This window comes from Protopterus annectens, chromosome 1.part0 (assembly GCF_019279795.1).
Source record: "Protopterus annectens isolate FY-2018-M chromosome 1.part0, PAN1.0, whole genome shotgun sequence".
In the NCBI taxonomy this organism is placed as follows: Eukaryota; Metazoa; Chordata; order Ceratodontiformes; family Protopteridae; genus Protopterus; species Protopterus annectens.
Window position 1 is genome coordinate 700,057,465 of NC_056725.1, and position 22,923 is coordinate 700,080,387.

General features: G+C 39.1%; 1 protein-coding gene across 3 annotated transcripts in view; it reads left to right on the forward strand.

The window, feature by feature from the left end:
• Positions 1-22,923, forward strand: part of SIPA1L3 (signal induced proliferation associated 1 like 3) — a 3,185,962-nt gene that overhangs the window by 2,914,933 nt on the left and 248,106 nt on the right. For all 3 annotated transcript variants that reach the window (XM_044062280.1, XM_044062270.1, XM_044062288.1), the window contains exon 19: positions 9,835-9,967. In XM_044062280.1, coding sequence (XP_043918215.1) covers positions 9,835-9,967 — 133 coding nt within the window. The remainder of the gene's footprint in view (positions 1-9,834; positions 9,968-22,923) is intronic.

The window sequence follows — 22,923 nt, forward strand, 5'->3', positions numbered from 1 at the left end:
CTAGATTGCTAAGGTCGAGGACAAGGATATTAAAGCCTCTAGTGGGTAGTTTTACAATTTTTTTTCCAGTTGATTGGCATTAATGAGGTTTAGGAAATGCTGAATGTAACTGTTTTTAGAGGTGTAAGTGTACCAGTCACTACTGGAGTAATTGAAGTCCCGTAGTGAGAAGGTATTTTTTTTTATATTTAATGCCTCAGTGGTGCTAAATTAATTTCTGTGATCTTTGGGTAATTTTAATTGTGATCTGTAGCTAGCAGTTAAGTAATAGTTGGATTTGCTAGGGGTGATTTGCATCTCTACGAGCCCCAAGTTAGAGTTGTGGGTAATTTAATGTGAAGTAATGGTGTTTCTAATAAATCTGGTTGTGGGTAATTTAATGTGAAGTAATGGTGTTTCTAATAAATCTAGATATTTCCCCCACAGTTTCCCAAGGGTCTGAAGGTTTTCTTAGATACTAAACCCTGGTGTAGAGGAAGTGCTGTCATTTCACTGAAACCATGCCTTAATAACTGTACAAATGTGAATGTATTTGAGTTGCAGGAGGGCCTCAAATTCTGGCATCTTTCTATTTAGACTTCTGGATTGAGTAGTGCCACCTTGATATTGTCCAAATTTGAGTTTGAATTTTCTGTATAGGAATGTCCATGGGGGGGATGCCCTTCTCTTCTTATTTTGTTTACCTTTTTAGGCAGTCAGTGCAGATTAACTTTTATGTTTAAAATAACAAATACATATGGTTACTACCGTTAAAGTAATTTCATCAGGCAAGACATAATAAAGAAAGCTTATTTAAACCATTTCAAACCATAACATGACTTGTAAATTCCTGTCTTCTTTCAGCAATTATTAAACAGGTATTAAATCACATCTAACATTTAAATTACTGCTGTATACATCATTAATATTGGAAATACTCTCATTTTTCAAATACATTTACAGTTAATAGCATCATTTAGTCCAAGATTAGACACAGAATGAAAATGAAAAAAAATGCAACTGCTGTTGTACTTCATCATTTTAAATACTGTATCTAAATGCCCAACTCTGTTATGCCAGTACATCACGCTGCAAACCGTGTAGCTCAAAGATGTTATGATTTAAGCCACCCTTGAAATGCTCTACCAATGCACTTTTCTCATTTTTTTCCTTATTACATCTGACATGCTGTGCTTGCCCTGTTTTAAGGGTAGCCTTCTAATTAAAATGCACTAAGCATGATAATTCACTGCACTGGTATTCCAAGTATAACATCCTGCTGCCAAGACATATCGTGTCTGTAGATTCACTGTATATGGGGAAATTAATAATGAATCTGCAGCAAGACCGTTTCCCACACATGTACTTGCTTTAATTTTCTTTGTCTTTTTCACAACATTAAACACTAATGTCAAGAAAAGTAACATTTCAAATTTTTAGCTCAAGGTATTATTTCAGTGCATTTAAATCAATGGGTCACAAAAAATAAATTGCCATTAAAGTCAGTTTCATAGCTTGTACTCAGCTGTCTGACTTTCAACATCTTCTAGGGCTGATTTTGTGTTTGGTCTGAACCTATTGTTTCTTCCATTTATAACTTCAGAAAACACTTCATTGATTAACCCTTCTGCTTAAATAAACATATTTCTTTCATTTTCTGATGAAACAGTGAATCTTCTAACATCAAACTAGACATTCGGACAAATTATTTTTGCCATGTTATACTTTCATGTACTTGGGGTGCATACTGTCATACCACAGATCCTGACTAGCACATATTTTCTGTTTGTTTTTTTTTTGTTTTGTTTTTTTTTAAACAGCCTACATGCAGTAGGAACTATAAACATCTATGTCTACGATTCCACATACTCATACACACAGAAAAATAGTCTGTAAACCAACCATATTATAATATTTTAGTTGACAAGCTTGAGCTATGCACAAGCTTACTTTCCCAGGCTGCCAATACAGTATTGGCAAATGCTGTTTCTATTAATGCACTCGTGACTACCCTTGACTTATAGCTGTGCAATGTACAATCAGAAAGAAAAAAATATTTATTGTCTAGAACCAACTCTAGTAACATGGTCACCAACAACAGTTCTTTGTCTTTCACATTTTATTATCTGTGCAGAGTAATTCCATGATATTCCTAATTATTCCTCTTTGGGGAATACTTGTAGGGAGTGATACTGCATCCATAGTCACTACTAACAGTACATGTCCTTCTATTCACATGTTGTAGTATTCAGTACCTATGGGTTTACTCCTCTTGCTACCTGAACGTCCGGGCAGTATACAAAAGGTTTCAGTCACTGTATGGTGCATGGGACGCCTGACATGGCTAGCTGAAAGTGGGCAATAAAAGTGGCATCTGCATGCACCAGCCCTCAGAACTTCTCAGCTGCTAGTCGAACATCAGATGTTCCTGCCTTCCCGGCCATCAGATTTTAAAGAAATTAGCCTCTAAAAGAGCAGCTCCCCCTATTGCAGCCTTTGCTAGACAACCTTATGGGTCAGGGAACCATTGAAACAGTTCCACTGTCTGCAAAAGGAGGAGGCTTCTACTTCAGGATTTTTCCTAGAGGCTTCTACTCCAGGATTTTTCTGAGTCCAAGAAAAGATGGTCCCTGGAGGCCAATTCTGGATCTCTCAATACTCATCCTGTTCTTTCAGGTACCAACCTTCAGGACGCTGACTTTACCCAACACTCTTTCCACTTCTACTCCCCCTTAGGGTTCATGGCCACATTAGATATCAAGGATGCCTACCTTCACATCACTATAAGGCCCAGTTTCAGGAAATACCTGAGGTTCTTTATGGGATCCTCTCACATTCAATTCACTGCCTTGCCCTTTGGGCTTTCCACTGCACCTAGAGTCTTCAACAAATGTCTGGCTCCAGTTATTGCCTTCTGCAGGACAAAAGGAATCCAGATATTTCCTTACCTGGATGACCTGCTCATTCAGGCAGACTGCAAACAGGCCCTTCTGCATCACTTACAAGTTGCCATTAGTCTCCTACAGTCCCTGGGATTGCAAATCAGTTTCCCAAAATCCCAACTGGAACCTACTCAAGACATTGTCTTCTTGGGGTGCAGGATTCATACAGACATCATGAAAGTGTACCCCCCCCCCCACAAAAGGTGGAAAGTTTGACACAACACCTAATTCTGGTCCTCCAGACCACAGAATTGACCACAAGACAGTACCTCAGGTTCCTGGGCTACACAGCATCCACTATCCCCATGTTACTGTTAGCAAGACTTCATATGAGGAAATTGCAGTGGGACCTCAGGTCAGTTTGGACCCAGCACTTCAACCCCCTGGAGTACAGAGCACTCCTCCTGCCCTGCCTCAAACAAGAAATTAATTTGTGGCTGAAGCAGGTGAACCTCAATCCGGGTATCCCCATCCAACCACCTCACTCCAAACAGATTATATACACAGATGCCTCAGACTTGGGCTGGGGAGCAACTCTGGGGAACCTGAAAGTGCAAGGAGTGTGGCTAGAGCCACACAAAAAAAACCACATCAGTATCCAAGAAATGAGGGCAATATTATTGGCCCTGCGAGCCTTCCAAACCAATCTCCAACAAGGACCACTAAAAATCTTTACCGACAGTACCACAGTGCTGTGGTATCTCAACAAGCAGTGTGGGTGGGGGGGGGACGAAATTTTATTTACTTTGCAGACTAGCTCTCCTGGTGTGGAAACTGGCCACCTCCCAGGGAGTAACCGTACAGGTGGTTTACCTAGCTTCACAACAGAATTCTCAGGCAAACTCCCTCAGCAGATCCATGATGAACACACATGAGTGGATGCTTCACAAGGATGTCTTCCTGGATCTGGTCCACCAATGGGGTACACCTTATATAGACCTGTTTGCTTCCTCCTTCAACAGGCAACTTCCTTCCTTCTGCACCAGACATCCAGAGCCTCAGGCTATGGCAACAGATGCCTTCTCAACCTCCTTAAGAGGATCTTTCTCTGTGCATCCCCCCCTTCCCCCTTGTTCAGAAAGTCCTGCTGAAGATCCAGCAGGACAGACAAAAAATATTGCTGGTGATTCCCTGTTGGCCAAGACAGCATTGGTTCCCCATCTTCTTACAGCTATCCAAGGGCAATCACCACAAGTTACCCCTCAGAGTGGACCTTCTCACACAGCACAAGGGATTCCAAATACACCCAAAGTGGCAATCTCTTCACCTCACCCTGTGAATAATAGGATTGTGATCTCTTTCAGACACCTTTACAATGAGGACGTGCTCACTGTCCTGCAGGAGGCCAGGAAAGTAAATACCAGGAAATCTTATCTATCAAAGTGGAAGAGATTTTCCATATGGTGTCTCAAGCGAGACCCCTCTAGTACTGTCTTACCTGTGTGAACTATTGCAGACAGGGTTAGCTTTCTCATCCATTAAGACCCACATATCTGCTATTTCAGCATGTCTCCCCCTGGACCCCCCCACCCAGCTTCTAGACTACCGGCAAAGCTATTCCTTAAAGGGGTCCTTCATCTCAGACCACCTAGGAAACCCTTTCCCACTCCATGGGACCTCAACTATGTTTTAGAGCAGCGAACACTTCCCCCATTCGAGCCAGCTGCTAAAGCTTCCCTAAAACATTGCACATGGAAGACTGTCCTCCTCGTGGCCTTGACCTCAGCTAGGAGAGTGTCAGAGTTGCAAGCCCTCATGGCTTTTCCACCCTTCCTAGTATTCCACACTGACAGGGTTACTTTTATAACTAATCCTTCCTTCATGCCCAAGGTAGTGAACGACCTTTCCCTAAATCAAGCCATCCACCTACCAACCCTCTTCCTTAACCCACAGGGAGACAGTGAGAGAGTATTCCATTTCCTAGATGTGCACAGACAACTCCGATTTTACCTGCACAAAACCAAGTCCATCAGACAGGCTGATCAACTGTTTGTCTCCTTTCACCCCAGGGCCCTATGGAAGGCAGTATCTAAACAAACAATTTCAACAAAACACTATGGGAAATCCCTGCAAGGTACTGTCAAAGCACACTCCACCAGGACAATGGCGTCCTCAGGGGCCTTTTTCAGTGGTTTGGATACCTCCACTATACTGGAAGCAGCCACTTGGTCTTCGGTGCATACCTTCACCAAACATTACAAGTTGGACCACATTTCTAAGGCCAGGGCTATCCTCCATGGATTCCTGTAGTATTCTACTAGGCCACCTCCCCCTTCTTCACAGTGAGCTTTGTCACTCACCCATAGGTACTGAATACTGCAACATGTGAATAGAAGGACATAGAAAAGTTGTGTAAAATCTTACCATAACCATATATGTCCTTCTCTTCCATGTTGCAGTATTCCTTCCCACCCACCCACCCCTCCAGTTGTACGTCATTTCCCTTTCTGGATGGCACAGGACTGGCATTTCCCTTGCTAGGACTGGTTCCAGCTGGGGCTTACAGTTCTGATGGTTGGAGCATGCAGGCGTCACTTTTATGGCCCATGTTCTGCTAGCTATGTCAGACATATCCCACACCCCATACAGTGAATGAAAGCTTTTGTATACTGGCCGGACGTTCAGGTAGCAAGAGGAGTAAACCCATAGGTACTGAATACTACAACATGGAAGAGAGGGACATCTATGGTTATGGTAAAGATTTTACTCAACTTTTATTTTTTCATAATGGCACATTTTAATTAAGCTCTCAGTATCTTTAATAAACTTAAGAGTTGTACAAACAAATGGTCCTAACACATGCTGCATCCAGGCTGCCATGTGGCTCTGTCTGTGAACCTCTCGCTACCACTGTTGGTCTTAAAGGTGGACTCTTCCTGCCCTTGTGGAGTTAAAAATCCCAAACATTAGAGCTGTCTTGAATTTGTACAGTTTTCAAAATCGTTAAGTTGCTTAATCATTCTTATAGTTTTCTACTAATGTATGAAGAATTTCAGTACTTTTGTAGGAGGCCAACAACTATCTCATTTATGCATTCATAACTCATTTGAATAGTTATTTCATTTTCAGCTTACATAAACCATCACTGTTAGAGCTTTTATTTTTCTTTAACTGCATACATCAATCATATTTTGTTGCCTTGGTTTAAGTGTTTCAGTGATAGCTGATTTTCATTATTCAAATTGAAATTGTATTTACTTTTATTTTTATATAGTCTGCATAATTCCTGTTTACCACTATTTCTCAAACACAACTGAGTTGTAATTAAGAGGTTGATTATAACTGCTCTGTCTGTACACAGTAGCCTTGTGGCTAACATTACACTTACTAGGTAGTAAACATCTCAAAATAATGTTTTTAAATACATTTTTAAATTCCTCAGGGTTTCAGTAAAGTTCAAGCAGGCTGTCAGCACAAAATTCAGTGATTTAATCACAACTGATATTTCACATTCTGTAGGTTCCTGTGAGTTCAAATTTACTATCAGCACTTCCATATTTTGTGTGATGTCATTTCCACTGGTTGTTGGTTTGACCCTTTATGTGGGTTTTATGGCAGCTATCCTTTTCAGGGCCTCAGCCAAATTTGTTGTCTGTGTTGAAGCCCTGTACTGCTATAATTTCAATCTGGACCTTGTTGAAATCTCTCCACCAAAGCTGCTGATCTCCTCTGCTGTTTGAAAGGGGAGTGGAATGTGTCCAGTACTTATAAAAAAATGTGTTTTGTATTCATTGATTGGCTACCTGGAAGATTAGAAGCATATTGATTGATATCTACTTTATTCATTTGTCCATTGTCATTGTTCCGTCCAAGTCTATTCTTATGAATTGTCTATTGTTTGATCTCAAATTAACAATGTATCTTTTGTGACAGCAGTTCTTTCTGTTTTGTTTTAATTTTTTTGTAATAATTTTCAATTTCCTATTTAGATTCAACAATTTTGTCAGACAATCTGAAGTTCCTTTATGGTACAGTCTTTATTGCTGCAGCCACTTGACATAATCATCCCATAAAGGACTAAATCATCTATACTCTGTCCATAGTATAATATTCTGTTTGACAGGCTCAAGCCCTTGTACAGATGTAGCAGGCTGCCATTACTGTATTTGCAAATGCTTTGTGCATTATTGTACCCATGGCTACTGAATGTAAAACTTAGAATAGAAAAGAAAGTAATTATTCAACAGAAACAACTCTAGAAACATAGTTACTAACAACTCTGTAACTTTTATATCTTGAATTTGTAACAAGCAATTCTTTAACATCTACAAGTATTAGCATACTGACACGTCACTAGTCGCATACTATTGGATAATGGCACTTTTGACAGTTGCTTAAACAAGTGTTTCCTGAAGTTAAAAATGAATAAAATAATTTTTTTGAGTGATCATAGAATTAACCCCAGGAAATGATGGAAGTCACATAGTTGACTTTGTATCAAATGGAATGGGACTGCCAATGAGTTTGACTTTCATGGCATATATTTTTGTAAACAAAAAAGGTGAGTGAATATAGTGAAAGAGACAATGAAAAGTAATGGTATACAGGCGCAGGAAGATACTTGCATATTTACAGCTAATAGCCCATATATTGTAAAGGGTTAGGATGAGTGCTGGGAGCAAGACAGCATTCTACTTGAAATACCAATCTCAGTGCAGTAAATATACAGATTTTGTACGGGAAAGACTACCTTAGCTTTTAAAATTAGAAGAGCAGTGTAGAATGGATGTATTGTGAGAAAGATTAGTATTTTGACAAAGCAGGCAAAAAATTGTTCATATGACAGAACATTTGAGTTTTCTCTGTTGCAACTTTGGCTTTGCATAAAAGAAGTGGGGATTTATTTACATTAGGAAAACCTGAAACACAGCAGCAGTTGCCTTTTAATTGTATTTAAATCTGGACTGAAAGATATTATTTATTTGAAATGTTTTGAAAACTAGCCCTAGGATTCAAAAATGTAAGAAGCAGTGATAAACCCTCTTTATTCCTGGCAGTAGCTGTTTTTGATTCAAAGACAGGCCTGCCACACCTCAGTACTGGTGTACCATAAATATAATGAGGCATTCTGGGGAAGCAGCATGTAATGAGTAGTCATGTTGCCTCCTCCTGATATTCCTGCAGTTAAGTGATTTATGCAGCCAGGTAATTCAGAGATCCATTCAGCTGTGTAAATGCTTACAGACGGCTGTGTTAATTCAGCCAAAAGTTCACGTTTACCCATTACTCTCAATGGGTGAGAGTGGGTTAGAAGTAAGTGATTTAGTGGTCAGATGATGGAGGTGGGAAGTGTGCACATGTATGGCTGTGTTTGCGTGTATGCAGTGGTATGTGTGGTTTCAGATGAGTGCGTGTCTCTCAGCCTGGGAGGGTCAGCGTGTGTGTGTGTGTATGGGTGAATGGCTGTGTGTGTTTGCGTATGTGTGGAGGGGGTTTTGTCAGTGTCTGTGTGTGTCTGTGTGTGTCTGTGTGTGTGTGTGTGTGTGTGTGTGTGTGTGTGTGTGTGTGTGTGTGTTTATGTATGTATGTATGGGAAATTTGTCATACCTCTCAACTCCCGTAGGTGGACACTAGACACCAGGACCACATATTAATTATTGCTGAAAGTCACGTAAACTGTTAATAGAACAGATTTTTCAGAAAGAAGCTGTAAATGAAGATAGAGTTGTATTCATCTTTAATATCTATTGTTACTGGCTGGCTGTAAGAATCTGATATAAGGGACAGGCAGTTCTGTAGGCAAAGTCATGGATAATCAGTGACAGTAGAAGCAATTGAAAGGTACATGCGTGTATGTATGTATGCATGTGTGTATGTATGTATGCATGTGTGTGCCTGTGTTTCTTTGGATGTGTATTTGTGTGTTTGGAGGAGATGATGAGGAGGGTGCTTGTGCCAACACAATTTGTGGGCTGCCAATTGTGATTACAGAGACAAAGTGTTTGCTAGCACTTGCGGTTATCACCAAGTGATTAAGAAACATGCAGATTAGATGATGATAAGGTTTTCCTCATTTCAGCTAATGGTGTCCCTGAATTGTTGAATTCCATGATATGCTAAAAGGCCATTTTTGCTAATGTCTTACTGCTTGCGAAGCGTAACTATGAAAGAAATGTTTTAATAATTGTTTCATAATTACTGAATGATTGGATTTTACAAGTCATGTGCAATATAAAATAGTTTCAAAGATGTGTCTAGAGTGTTTCCTCTTGGGCCTCCACTGAAAATTGGCTTCGTTCCAAGTCTGACTTTCCCAGTAAACAAATGCTAAATAAATAAATAAAATTTAAATAAGCTTTTTACTAGGTCTTGTTTTGTAATTAAGGAAACGGTAGTAATGAAAGTGCCTGCATATTTTTCTCATTTTAAATAGATAAGTTTATTTGCATGGATTTAGCATCTTTTGTTTATCTTTGCTCATAATTCTTGTCTGCTAGCTAAAGGTATGTTGACTGCATTGGTGATAGAACTGAGTTAATATACCAACATAAAGAATGTTGTTTTAAGGTAATTTTTCCATTTGTAATTGATAAAAGAAGTTGTTCATGCTAATTAATTTACTATTTGTGATGTTTAGCTGTGCAGATCTAATTTGGTAGTATTTGTCCTTACTTTTTTGGTATGGTGTATACTGCAGACTGTTGTGTATTTTGCTTTTTTTCCCACAGATATGCATCTTTTATGCTGTTAATTTGGCCAGCTGCTGAATGACTCTTTTTCTGTTTAGTGGAATTGTTGCCTTCCAAAATAAATACATTGGCAACAAATAACAGCTTGTGCCAAGATTTTTCTAAAAAAAATATGTGCTGTAGCTTTCCACATTTTTGTGATTGCTGGAGCATTATAACTAATATTTGTAAAACAAGTGGTTTCAAATTGCTTGTAACATTCATGAAAATGCTTTGTTTTACAGTTCAGAGAGCTGTTTCCTTATTTTCTCTTGGTGATCCTTTGCCAAGTCCAGATGCCAGACCTTTGATCAACCCTGTATGTACATCCATGCCATTTGAAAAGGTCACATCACCGCAAACCACATCAGGTATAAGGTGAGGCAACTAACCCATCTTTTAATATGCTCGTGTTAGGTGCAGTACTTAGTAAATCTTGAATCCTTTTGTCTTTCATCAAATATCTGATTTTGTGAATTATCTTTGTATATAATTAGAAGTAAGCCAGAAAGATGACTTTTGACAAATTCTGGCCAAAAATCAGACCATTATACCTTCTGTCCTGAACTGTTGAGCTCATTTTTCGCACATGTACTGGTTATTGAATTAAAAAAGCTAACTCAGCCATGTTTTATAGTGGTCAACCCCTACATCTGTCATCTTATAAATGTTTAAACCTTTTCATGTATTTTATTTATTTATTTATTTGCAGTTTGATAACTGGAAAAGTCCATTGGGCCGAGATGAGCCCTTTTTCAATGGAGGCCTGGGGAGAAAAGCTGCATGTACAGTATTACAGTAGCTAAAAACTAACATAAATATTACATAATGTAAAAAAATAACAGAAACAGATTGACATTGTAATAATAATAACAAAAGCATTTAGTGGAGTATGCCATAACAAAGCATTCTGTGCAAACATAAGATGATAAAGCATTCTGTAATACATGGCATGCAAATGCCAGTACTATCTAAGACATAATAGGAGTTAGTATTGTAAGGAAAATTAAAGAAAAGTGGTAAAGAGAGCATAGCAAGTGTTAGCTTGAATTTTGTGAGAGAAAGGTTGAAGGAAGTAGGAGTCTAGTAGGTAGAAGTTAGGAAGGGGTGAGAGCAGGAGCATTCCCAATTAGAAGAGAGGTAGGAATGGAGCAAAATCTTAAAAGTGGAGTGGTTCTGGGTAATTCGGATGTGGGAATGGAAGTGAGTTCCATTTTTGTGCTAGGGAGAATGACAGTAGAATTTGCCCTGGAGTATGTATAGGTTTGTACACTTCAAGGAGGCTGTCATTTTTGGACCTGAGTGATTTGTCAGGAAGATGCATGGTGAGGATAGAGGAGAGGGAGGAGCAGTTAGAGGGATTGAAGATGAGCTTATGGGCAGTAAAGAGTTGAATGTAAAAGAGATAGTTGGGGAATTCAGCCAATTCAAGGAGTGTAGGGCATCACAGTGGTGGAAGGAAGACTGGAGCCGGTAGCAAAAAGACATTTTATTGTAGCAGGATGCAAGTCGTGCCTTTACGGTAGATTGTAGATTAGTAAGGAGAGGGGCTCCATACATGAGAGAGGAAAGGAGGTAATTGGCAGAGAGGGTATGCTTAGTTGAAGAAGTGAGGTAATGATTGTGTCTATACAGCATTCCGAGCTTCTGGTGGGTTTTCTTGATGCTAGTTTGTTGGTGAATATCAGACTTTAATTGTTCATCAATAAGGACACCACCTAGCAGCTTAGTGTGGAGAACTGTTTCAATGGGAGTCATGTTTTAGTGACGGTGTTCTTGTCGATTTTGGTGTTTTTGATGGGGTAAAGATCCTGATTTTGGTTTTAGATGCATTGAGAGCTAGGTGATTGTTCAGCAACCAATTCTCACTGCTGGTGAAGGCATCCTGACATCATGACTCTACCATTATCTACTCTGCCAAATCTCTCCCCAAACTCATACAAGTGAGTTTGGGGAGAGATTTGGCAGAGTAGATAATGGTAGAGTCATCTGCGTATTGGACAAGTTTGTCATTTGGGATACAATGATGGAAGTTGTTAATGAAGATGTTAAATAGTAAGGGATCCAGGATAAAACCTTGGTTACACCTGTCAGAGTGCGCAGGTAGGAAGAGGTACAATTTTTCCACTTGACGGCCTGCTGTCTATTTGAAAGGCAACTGAAAAAACAGTTGATATAAGAGGAGGAAAGTTTGAGATGAGAGAGCTTGGACAAGAGTAAGTTATGAGAAACTGTGTTAAATGCCTTAGATAAGTCTAGGAGAAGGGTGAATACAATACCGCCCGAGTAGCGAGCGCAGTTGATGATATCAAGGAAGGACAGAAGGGCTGTAGTGGTGCTGTGTCCAGGCCTAAATCCATGTTGCGTAGGGGTCAGAAGATGATTGTCTAAAAGGTAAGGTAAGAGGTGCCTTAGAGATGGGGGGATGGCTATTGCGCGGAAATTGGAAATGCCAGTGTCGTTGTCCCCTTTGTGTAGAGGAATGATAAAGGCTTTTTTCTAGAGGAGAGGTACATAGGATTCTTGAATAGAATGATTAATTAGAATGCGGATGGCAAGAGCTATGCCATCAGCAGCTAGCATGAGGAAGTTAGATTATAGATTATGTGGGGCATTAGAGCGCGCTTTTAATTTTTGAAGGAGTTTTTTATGGTATTGACAGGAATGGGTTTGAGGGTGAAGGGAGTGAGGTGAGTAGCATTGGTGGCAGAGGAGGTGGAGTTGTGTGTGAGAGATGTGGTAGGAGCTGTTACATTGTTAGGGAAAGATGTGGTGAGCTTGGCTATTGAGTCTTTGAGGAAGGAGTTAAATTGGGTGGCTATGATATGATCTGGAGAGCTAGGGTCTGGGCAAGGGTTATCTTTTCTGCCAGGGCAGAGATACAACTCCAGAATTTTGGGGGGTTGGATTTGTGATTGTTTTGAAGTTTGGAGTTGTAGGATTTTCAGTCAGTAGTTCTTTGTTTTTTTAACTTTATTGTGAAGTTGTTTGTATTTGCTTAGGGAGTTAGATGTTTTGTATTTTTGGCAGTGTTTCTACGAATTATCTTGGAGATGCATAAGGGTAATGTTTTCTCTGGATAGCCAAGGGACAGTTTTGGATTTAACCCTTATAGTTCTGGGAGAAGCAAAACTGTTTAATAGGTTAATGAATAAAGTATTGAAGTAAGTAACAGTGTTGTCAAGAAGTAGAATTTTCACAGGGTTCCAGTTCATATGTTTTAAGCAGTCAGAGAAGGTTTGAGGGTTAAGGTTTGTGAGGGTACGGGTTGAGATATAATTCATAGGTTGGTTCATAGGTTGGTACTAGGCTATCGGCCCTAGGGCCTATACAAGCCTAGCCATAACAAATCCCTGCCTATTTCTTCCCACAATATTTACTTCCCTGGACCCCTGTCTAGCAGGGAGACTGGCGTGATCCTGGGGTGAATTTCCTATCTCCCATCCAATCATCAAGGTTCCTTTTGAAGAGGGCTGAAGAGGCGCTCTGCTTGACATGTATGGGCAATCTATTCCAGAGTCTGGGGAGTCTCTGGGTCAGGAACCTATCCCTCCAGCATGTTTTGTTCATTGTGGTAATAAGGTTTAGATCCCCGGAGCATGTGGTTCTGAGGGTTTGGGATTTTTTTAAGTGTAGTATGTCCAACATCTCTGGGTTTGACATGGCCTTGTATGTTAAGCAGAGATCACCTATGAGGTAGACGATATACGACAGAGTATAGCTGGAATTTTTTTTAGACAGTCAGCATAGGGCATCTGCTTTAGGCCTGTGATTCTTTTAGTGAGGTATTTCTGCGGCCTTTCCAGTTGTTGCAAATGTCTTGAGAGGTACACACCAAATGGGGTGTTGTATTCTATAATGCATCTAATGAGGCACGAATACAGTGGGACAATGAACTTCTTTTTTTTCTGGATGAAAAGCCCTTCGTTATGAGGTTTCCCACATAGAAGGACTTCCTGACTGTTGTGGTGATGTGGTTATCGAAGGTGAGACCACTGTCCACGTTTGTCCCTAAGTCTCTTATCACACTTTTGGTGTTTAGTGTATTGCCACCTATGTGGTAATTCATGGGTACATGTGTTTTCCCAAGAGTCAGAGTCCCTTAGTGTTGGCCTGTACTTCAGAGAAGTAAAAAAGAAAAAGTATACCAACAGCTGCAAAGGAAGGGTTCAGAGCAGGCAAAAGTACAGCAACAGAAGAGCAGAGCCAAACCAGCACGACTGTTCAGGATAAACACAATAATGCTTCGATGAAAAATGCAAAAAAAGTATGCGCTTTTACAACCTCTGTGGTCGCTTCATCAGACTCCATCCAAACAAACAGTTTCTCAGCTTAAATGCATAAAGCAATTAACACTTTATAGATTGAATCAAGTCATTAAGAAACCACAGTGCCTAAAAACAGTGTATAGTGAAAAGACAGTAGAAATTATATATATATATATATATACACATGTATATAAAATATATTAAATAACTGCATATTATGCATACTGAGTGACAGTATGTAAACCATACTGAATAACTGATAGCTGCCTCAATAAAGATGTAAAGTATATACAAAAATGTATGTATAGAACTAAATAAAATAAAATATATGCATATATATATATATATATATATATATATATATATCTGTCTCTGTCTCATTAGTGTTTTAAGCTTCTAGCTTTAAGGAACGGCTTCAAAGAAACCATTTCATTAACACCAGGTGGTGTATATGCATTTAGATTAAGGATCCACTTTTGTTCTAACGCTTCGGTGCGATTCTTAATGTCACCACCTCTCTTCCCTTCTGATAAAATATCAAGAACAAAAAATTTAAAGATATGTGAACTACCTTCTTGTTCTATGTGCTTATATAGAGCACTGGTAGTTTCATGATGGTTAATATCCCTATAATGCTCTTGAATGCGCTCCTTAAGCATACAATTCGTTTTGCCTACGTAGTAGGCATTGCATGCTGTGCAAAAAGCAAAATATATTAGATTCTTAGTTTTGCAATCAGTGTAATGTGTAGCCACTATCGCAAAGTTTAGAGCCATATGAATATGAGTGCACATATTGACACATTACGCTGATTGCAAAACTAAGAATCTAATATATTTTGCTTTTTGCACAGCATGCAATGCCTACTACGTAGGCAAGACGAATCGTATGCTTAAGGAGCGCATTCAAGAGCATTATAGGGATATTAACAATCATAAAACTACCAGTGCTCTATATAAGCACATAGAACAAGAAGGTAGTTCACATATCTTTAAATTTTTTGTTCTGGATATATTATCAGAAGGGAAGAGAGGTGGTGACATTAAGAATCGCACCGAAGCGTTAGAACAAAAGTGGATCCTTAAACTAAATGCATATACACCACCTGGTGTTAATGAAATTGTTTCTTTGAAACCGTTCCTTGACAGATATATATATATATATATATATATATATATATATATATATATGCATATATTTTTATTTTATTTTATTTATATATATATATATATATATATATATATATATTTATATATATATTTTTTTTTTGTATATACTTTACATCTTTATTGAGGCAGCTATTGACAGATATATATATATATATATATATATATATATGCATGTATTTTCTTTTATTTCGTTATTTATATATATATATATATATATATATATATATATTTTTTTTTTGTATATACTTTGCATCTTTATTGAGGCAGCTATCAGTTATTCACTATGGTTTACATACTGTCACTCAGTATGCATAATATGCAGTTATTTTATATGTTTTATATACACATATATATATATATATATATATATATATATATATATATATATATATATATTATATATATATATAATTTCTACTATGTCTTTTCACTATACACTGTTTTTAGGCACTGTGGTTTCCTAATGACTTGATTCATTCTGTAAGGTGTTAATTTCTTTATGCATTTAAGCTGAGAAACTGTTTGTTTGGATGTAGTCTGATGAAGCGGCCACAGAGGTTGTGAAAGCACTTACTTTGAGCTCTTCAATAAAGATTTTTTGCATTTTTCATCGAAGCATTATTGTGTTTATACTGAACAGTTGTGGTGGTTTGGCTCTGCTCTTCTGTTGCTGTACTTCAGAGAAGTAGATGCAAAACAAGAGCGGTCACAGGACTGAACCCTGAGGAACTCCACTTGTCACTTATCCGCAGCTGGATTTGGAGTCAGCTACTTTTACAGTGTGGGTTCTGTCAGTAAGCCAGTTGGCAACCCATCAAGAGATGTAGGGATTAATGCCCAGCTTAGTAAGTTTACCTATGATTCCAGAGTGGGGGATGGTATGAATGCCTTGGTGAGGTCCAGATAGGCTGTATGGACCGCCGTACACTCGTCCACAGCTATGGATACTGATTCAAAGAAGTCAGTCATGTTCAGGAGACAAGATCGGCCTTTCACGAACCCAAACTGGGTGGGCCCCAGTGTTTGAAGGCTGCCAATGTCTTTGTTTACAAGTTCCATGATAATGCATTCCATAGCCTTGCAGATCAGGCTCGTCAGACTGATGGGGTGGTAGTTACCAGGATCCAAAGTGGATTCCCTCTTGTGGAGTGGGACAACTGTAGCTGTGCACCACTCAGTGGGCACGAAGCCTGAGGTGAGGCTATGATTAAACATGACACTTAGGTGAGGTGTTAGTTCATTTTGTAGTTCATGTAGTACACAGCCCAGGATGTTGTCTGCTCCCATGGATGCTGTATTCTTAGCTTTGGAGAGTGCGTTTTTTACCTGTGTGACCATTATTACCGGAATTTGGCAGTCTTTTGGTATTGAGATGGGTCCTTTAGGGGGTGAAGGGGGGGTGAAGTTGGCACTAAATCGATCTTCCAGGAAATTGGCAATATCTTTGGGATCAGTATATTTAATGCCATTCTATTGTAGCTCAGAGCAGATCGCAGCATTACCATTTAGATTCTTGACATAGCTATAGAATGCCTTGTGGTTGTCTTTGGAATCTTTGGCAATTTTCTTTTTGTAACTAGCTTTGGAGGATTTTATGAGGGATCTCAGCTTCTTACTGAGGCTGGTAAGGGAGTTTTTTGCATCCTGGGATTTTTCTCTTTCCTGCAACAGTTTTTTCCTTTTGTTGTAAAGTTTGTTTATGGCAGGGGACCACCAGATTGGCTTCCTTTTTTTTGGAGGAGAGCATTTTGGTTCTATTTGGGATGGCATGATTCATGCATGAGTGGATGTGTTCATACAGTGCCTTAGTGTAGGATTCAGCCGTCGAACTTTCAGTTCCCATCTGCATGGGTTTCATGAAGTTTGTCACTTCTGACTTGAGTAGCATGAAGTTGGCTTTGGATAAGTGTTTTATGGAGGTTTCCGTACTTGGGGTGGGGGGTGGGGAAGGGATGTGGATGTCAAGGTTGATTAGCTTATGGTCAGACCTGACCAACGAGGGGGGGGTGACCATAGGTGTGAAGCATTGATTTCCCATGTTGGTAATGACCAGGATTAGGATGTTGGAGCCCCTGGTGGGACTATGGCTTAGCTGATCCAGAGCATTTGAATTTATGAATTCCAAGAACCGTTGGGCAAAGGTGTTGGTACACGAGTAGTTTTCCCAGTTAATGGCACGGTAGTTGAAATTACCCAGTACTAGGGTGTTTGGTTGCATCTTAATATTTTCCAGTATGTTTAGAAAGGTGTAGTGAGAATCTTAGGGCATGGTTGGGGATCTGTAGCAAGCTACAATTTGAATTGTAGTCTTACCTAGTGTTAGTTGCACCTGGAGAATTTCAGACGCATTGTGTTGGACAACTAGCCTGGTGGTGTGAATATCCTTGGTGAATATGGACACTCCTCCACCTTTAGTGTTTCGGTCCTGGTTTGGTGGCCGAAAAGTGTGATAAGAGTTGTAGCCTGCTTTTTCAGAGTGCTCTCTGGAGCCTGGAACCAGGTCTCAGTTACTGCACAGGCATCGGTTTTGTCCTTTGAACTTTGCCTAAAAAGGAACTATGGGGTGGCAAGAGCTTTAGCCAGTAACCTGAATCCCAGGGGCGACATGTGCAGACAATCTCTGGCAAAGTATGATGGTCTGTTGATCATGTCGTCCTAGGCGGATGGATACTGGATCCCCTTTGAGTGACACCAGAATCTTATCCGATTGTTGAAGTCAGTCATTTTGTCCTTATACTGTGGTATCATTCTGGGTGAAGGCAGGATGTTACTCAGGGCCAGGGTCATACCTGCCTGGCCACATAATGCGAGAGCTCTTCCATGTCTCTTTTCATGTAGTCCAGGGAGGTACGTCTCAAGTCATTCACTCCAACATGGACAGTGACAGAGTCATATTTGTGCTTGTTGTGGAGTGACTTGAGTGCATGCATTATGTGGCGGATCCTGGCACTCGACAGGCAGCTGACTGTAATTTTCCCTTGTTCAGCCTGGTGAGTGGGACATCAGTGTGCCTGACTATAGAGTCAACTATGACTAAAGTGTTTTGTATGTTGTCTTGCCTTAGGGACTGTTGTTGGGTGGCACACTGATGTTGTGAGCTATGTGACACTTTGGTTGTGATTGGTGTTTGTGTGCATTTCAGCTTTGGAGGTCCTTGTTGCTTGGGCAGGTTACTGTTAAGGGCCTCCGCATATGAGGGTTTAGTGTTGCTATGTGAGGGTGTTGGTGGTGTGGGTTTAGAAGGGCTGTGTGTTGCTTGAGGTGTAGTACGGGTGTTAACCTTCTCTTGACTGTCTAGCACAATCTTGTGTGGAGAGAGCTTTGCTTCCAGTTTTGCTATGTAAGTGCATCTCTCGCAGGTTGTAGTGTTGGTTGGTAGGAGGAGAGGGCTGTCTGTGTACATGAGGCAATTGCTGCATTTCCCCAGTATGCCCAGATTCACCAGGTGTACAGGAGAAATCACCAGAAGCTGACCCTCAGACATGCCTGGTTTGGTGATTTTTTATTGTAAAGTACAATACTTTGCAATTATAGGATGTTTAGTGCCTATGATTAATTTCTCCTTATTAACAAGGAGAGTTGAGTGCTTGTATCCGTTTAAGGCTTCCTAGTGCTTTCCATCGGGTTTTAGAGCAAGTGCTAGCCATAGGGATGCTTAAAGGTGGGATGAAAAAAAAATAGTTTATCCTAAACACTGCAGTGTGCACCAGAAGAGTTAGATGTGAAAGTAGGTAACTTAAGTTTTACCTGTCTAAAAAGTTAGTTTTAGTGGAGTCTCACTATTTTTAAAACAGCGAGATAGATTGAAAGGGGGTGGTCACTTTTGTATTCTGGTTCTATGGAATACAGTATGATGGCCAGTAAATTTAAATAGTTGAAGGGGAGTGATTTCACAAAATGATAATTTTGGCTTACTCACCCAAGCCAGTAAAAGCAGAGAGGAAATGAGATATATGGTCAAATTAACATAAGGGGCAGGCAACTAAAAAGACAGTGATGTTTAAGAACACAAAAGTAACCAGGTAGGAGGGTGGGAAGAAAATTCTGCCTGACTCACAAGAGACAGAGCTGTGGTCTGGTTTCAAGTTTTAATATGCAGTTAAAAGCAGAATACAAGAAAAACACAAGGTAAAGAAAACAAATCACAGTATTCAAACTAGAAAAAGGGAGTAAAGTAATACAAAATACCACAAATAAAAAGCAAACTAACCTTTCCCTCACAGCAAAGGTTAGCAGAGTCTGGGTGAGCCTTTCTAGTAAAGCTCTGAATTTTTTTATTTTACCACTTAAGTAGAAGGTTTAGTTCCTGTCTCCGCCCCCTCAGTTCACAAATGATTAACCTTAACTGACCTGTTCTGTCTTATGTGTGAGTCCTTAATTGATCTGTTCTGATTTTTGCCTGACTTACAAGAGACAGAGCTGTGGTCTCTTTTCAAGTTTTAATATGCATTTAAAAGCAGAATACAAGTAAAACACAAGGTAAAGAAAACAAATCACAGTATTTAAAATAGAAAAAGGTAATGAAGTACAACAAATAAAAAGCAAATTAACCTTTCCCTCACAGCAAAGTGTAGCTGAGTCTGGGTGAGCCTTTCTAGTAATTATGTTATAGGTGGAGGAGGGAAGGCACGCGATGTGCAAAGAGAGGAAGATGATCACTAAGGGAGTTGGTTAAGGTTCCACTATCAGAAATATTGTTGGGATGGGAAACTAATATCCAGATAAAAAACAAAAGGCCAGCAGACATTTGTCAGCATAAATACCTTTAACCACTGGATAAATATGCCCCAAGTAGGGAGTAAGCATACTGGTTTCTGCTGAAAAGCCTTTTTCAGTGCAATACTCACATTTAATCATACCTCCCCTTTAAATAACAACCATGCAATGCTTATTGGTTAATTACAAGTGCTTAAGTCCTGCAGAAAAAAGTGCTCCTAATAAAATAATGCATTTCATTTCTTTTCTATTTACTGTAGTATACCAACCTATCTTATCTATACTTTTGTACACAATTCTGTCTATGATAATAAATCTAAACCTAGCTGTGGGGTGCTTGATATTATGTGTATATAAAGTATTCGACTGATGACCGCATTTAACATCACTGAGGTGCTCAGAAATACGTAATTTTAATGGACGAGAGGTTTGTCCTACATAAAAAGCAGGCCATGTACACAAAATCATATAAATAACTCAGTCCAATTAACAATCACCATAAATATATATATATATATATATATATATATATATATATATATATATATATATCAAAGACCCTTGATGAATTTTGAGTGCTAAACTGTGAGGTTTTGGATGAATATTGACAAAAAGTACAGTGGTTACAAGGACATCAGCCCTTTAATACTTCCCCTTGTAGTATTTGCTGCAACCCAGTAATCCTGTTGTCCATTTTCTTGTGATGATTTAATACATTACCCAACGTCTTGCCTTTTCTATAAGAAAAGCAACACCTTGAGGGTATTAATTCTCTCAAGGTGTCATCAGACAGTAGTATACTCCAATGTCTGTGTATCAGTTCCATCAAAAATGATGTGTTATTGCCATAGCTAGTGGTGACCCTAAACAGTGATTAAAGGTATTTGTGCTAACAAATGTGTGCTGGCCTTTTGTTTTTGTTTGTGTCTTCAGTGGGCTGTGAACCTTATCCATACTTACAGGGCTTTGACTAAACTAATGTAACTATTATCCAGTCCAGAATACTGCCTGAAGAGTTGTCTTTATTAGGTCTGGTAGGAGAGTTAATTAGTTGGGTGAAATTAAAAAGGTTTATATTATGGGTAGTAGTGGTTGAGTGAATAGAAGTCCAGTTGATGTTAGCGTCACCTTGGATTTTGTTTCATTACTTAAGTTAGATGAGAACCAAGAGAGAATATCTTCAAGAATAGGGATGTTGTTTCCAGGTGGAATATGTAGGGCAGCTATGCACATGTTTTTATGGTTGTTAATTTTTATGTTAATGTTATAATGTTGGTGGTATAAGGTTGTCAATGTATTTAACATGAAACTTGATTTGAGATCACGTTTGTGAGATGGAAGTAAAATTAAAAAATAAAAAAGAGGAGAGTGAAGGCTTCAAATTAGTGCATAAAGTCAAGACAAAGGACGGACTTGGTTTATTCTCAAAGGTGACTAAAATAAATATAAAATGTAGCTGTCGTCAGAATGCATTCAAAATTTAAGGGTCTGAGAATTCCAAAGTTGCAGTTTGCTGGGATTTTTTTAATTACTGTTGCACTTAATAATTCTACCCTTAAACTACTCACCAGGCTTAAAGACCCTTGATAAAATTGCTTAATACTGCTGCTTGCACTGATTGTAGTATCAAATTAGTGATTTTTTTTTACTATAAGTACTTTACTGGTTCATGCTGGTGGTAGAAGAAGGTTTCCAGGCAAGTTGTTTTGTATTGAATTTTAAACACTCATTAGCATGTCCACACAAACATTTTTCTAAAACCGAATTCCAGGTTGTTATAGTTAGCCCTGTCCTCAGAGTCATTCTTGTCTGTGTCATGGACCAAGTCATGGTTACTCAACATGGTGCATTTTTTTTGAAAATTTCACCAAAGCAGCGGAAGAAGGCAAAATGGTACACATTGCATACCTTGACCTGGCTAAAGCTTTGACACAATTCCCCACTCAAGCGTAGTTGAAAAGCTAAATAAATCTCTGTGTCACCCTCTGGATTCCCAACTGGCTCACAGATATGATTTAGATAATCAAAATAAAAGGTGTTACCTCCACAAAGAGATCAGTCATCGGTGGAGTCCCCCAGGGTTCTGTGCTGGGACCTCTCCTGTTTGGCTTCTACTTTTCTGATGTAAAAGCCAATACCAAACAGTTCTGGCTGACTGAGTTTGTATATGACTGCAGGCAAGGAGCAGTCATTGAATCCCATAATGATTTAACTAACTTGTAACAAGTTTTTTCTCAAACAAATAACTTGTGTCAAAATCATGGTCTGAAACTAAATGCTAAGTAATACATTGTTGTATCCTTTGGAAATCCATCTACCTCAGGGAACTACCACATTGAAAATGACACTTCTAAGAGATTATCCAGTTGTTTGGGATTTGGGAACTTATGTGGACAGTGACCAAACTTTTGGCCAACAGCTGTTTGTTGTTGTAAGAAAGACCTTATATGTTGCACAGCTTATAAACAAAGAGATTGTGTCTAGATCTAGAGCTGTCATTGCCTTCATTACCCAATTATTGAATATAATGCCCCTTTTGTCATGAATCTCTCCAGAGATATATGTAACCACTGGAACACCCACAGAGATACCTTACTAAAAGTATATAAGATCTAAACAACATGTCCTACATGAACCAACTCATAGCCCTGTTACTATATTCTGTATGCTACAGACTGCTAAGAGGTGACCTATGGCTGGCATACAAGGCATCCTCTGACCCATTACTGATGGATTTACTGCACATCAGCAAGTCATATGGTATCAGAAATGTAGATTAGAGTGTGTGTGTATGTACCTTTAAGAAGCATTTCCAGATTTAAGCACATTCATATAAATAGTGACACGTGTAGGCAGCAGTGCCATTTTGAGAGAACAGCCAGAGTGTTAACATGTATGAGTCTGGTAGTCAGTCTGTTTATAAGCTTAAGTTTAAGTTACAAAGCGTCATTCCTGATGTGTTTGCTTGTAATAAATTTTCCATGAACAGAACCCACCAATGTCTGTCTGTTTTATCCTGACCACACGAGCAACATGGTGTTAGAACCGGGATTTAGAGAGCAACTTCTTCAAGCCATGAGGTGCAGAGTTGAAGGTGAAAGCAGATTAAGTAGGTTGAGTGAAACTGAGTTCAGACTGACAAAAAAGGGCCAGAAATGAACTTAAGGTAATGAAACTGCAC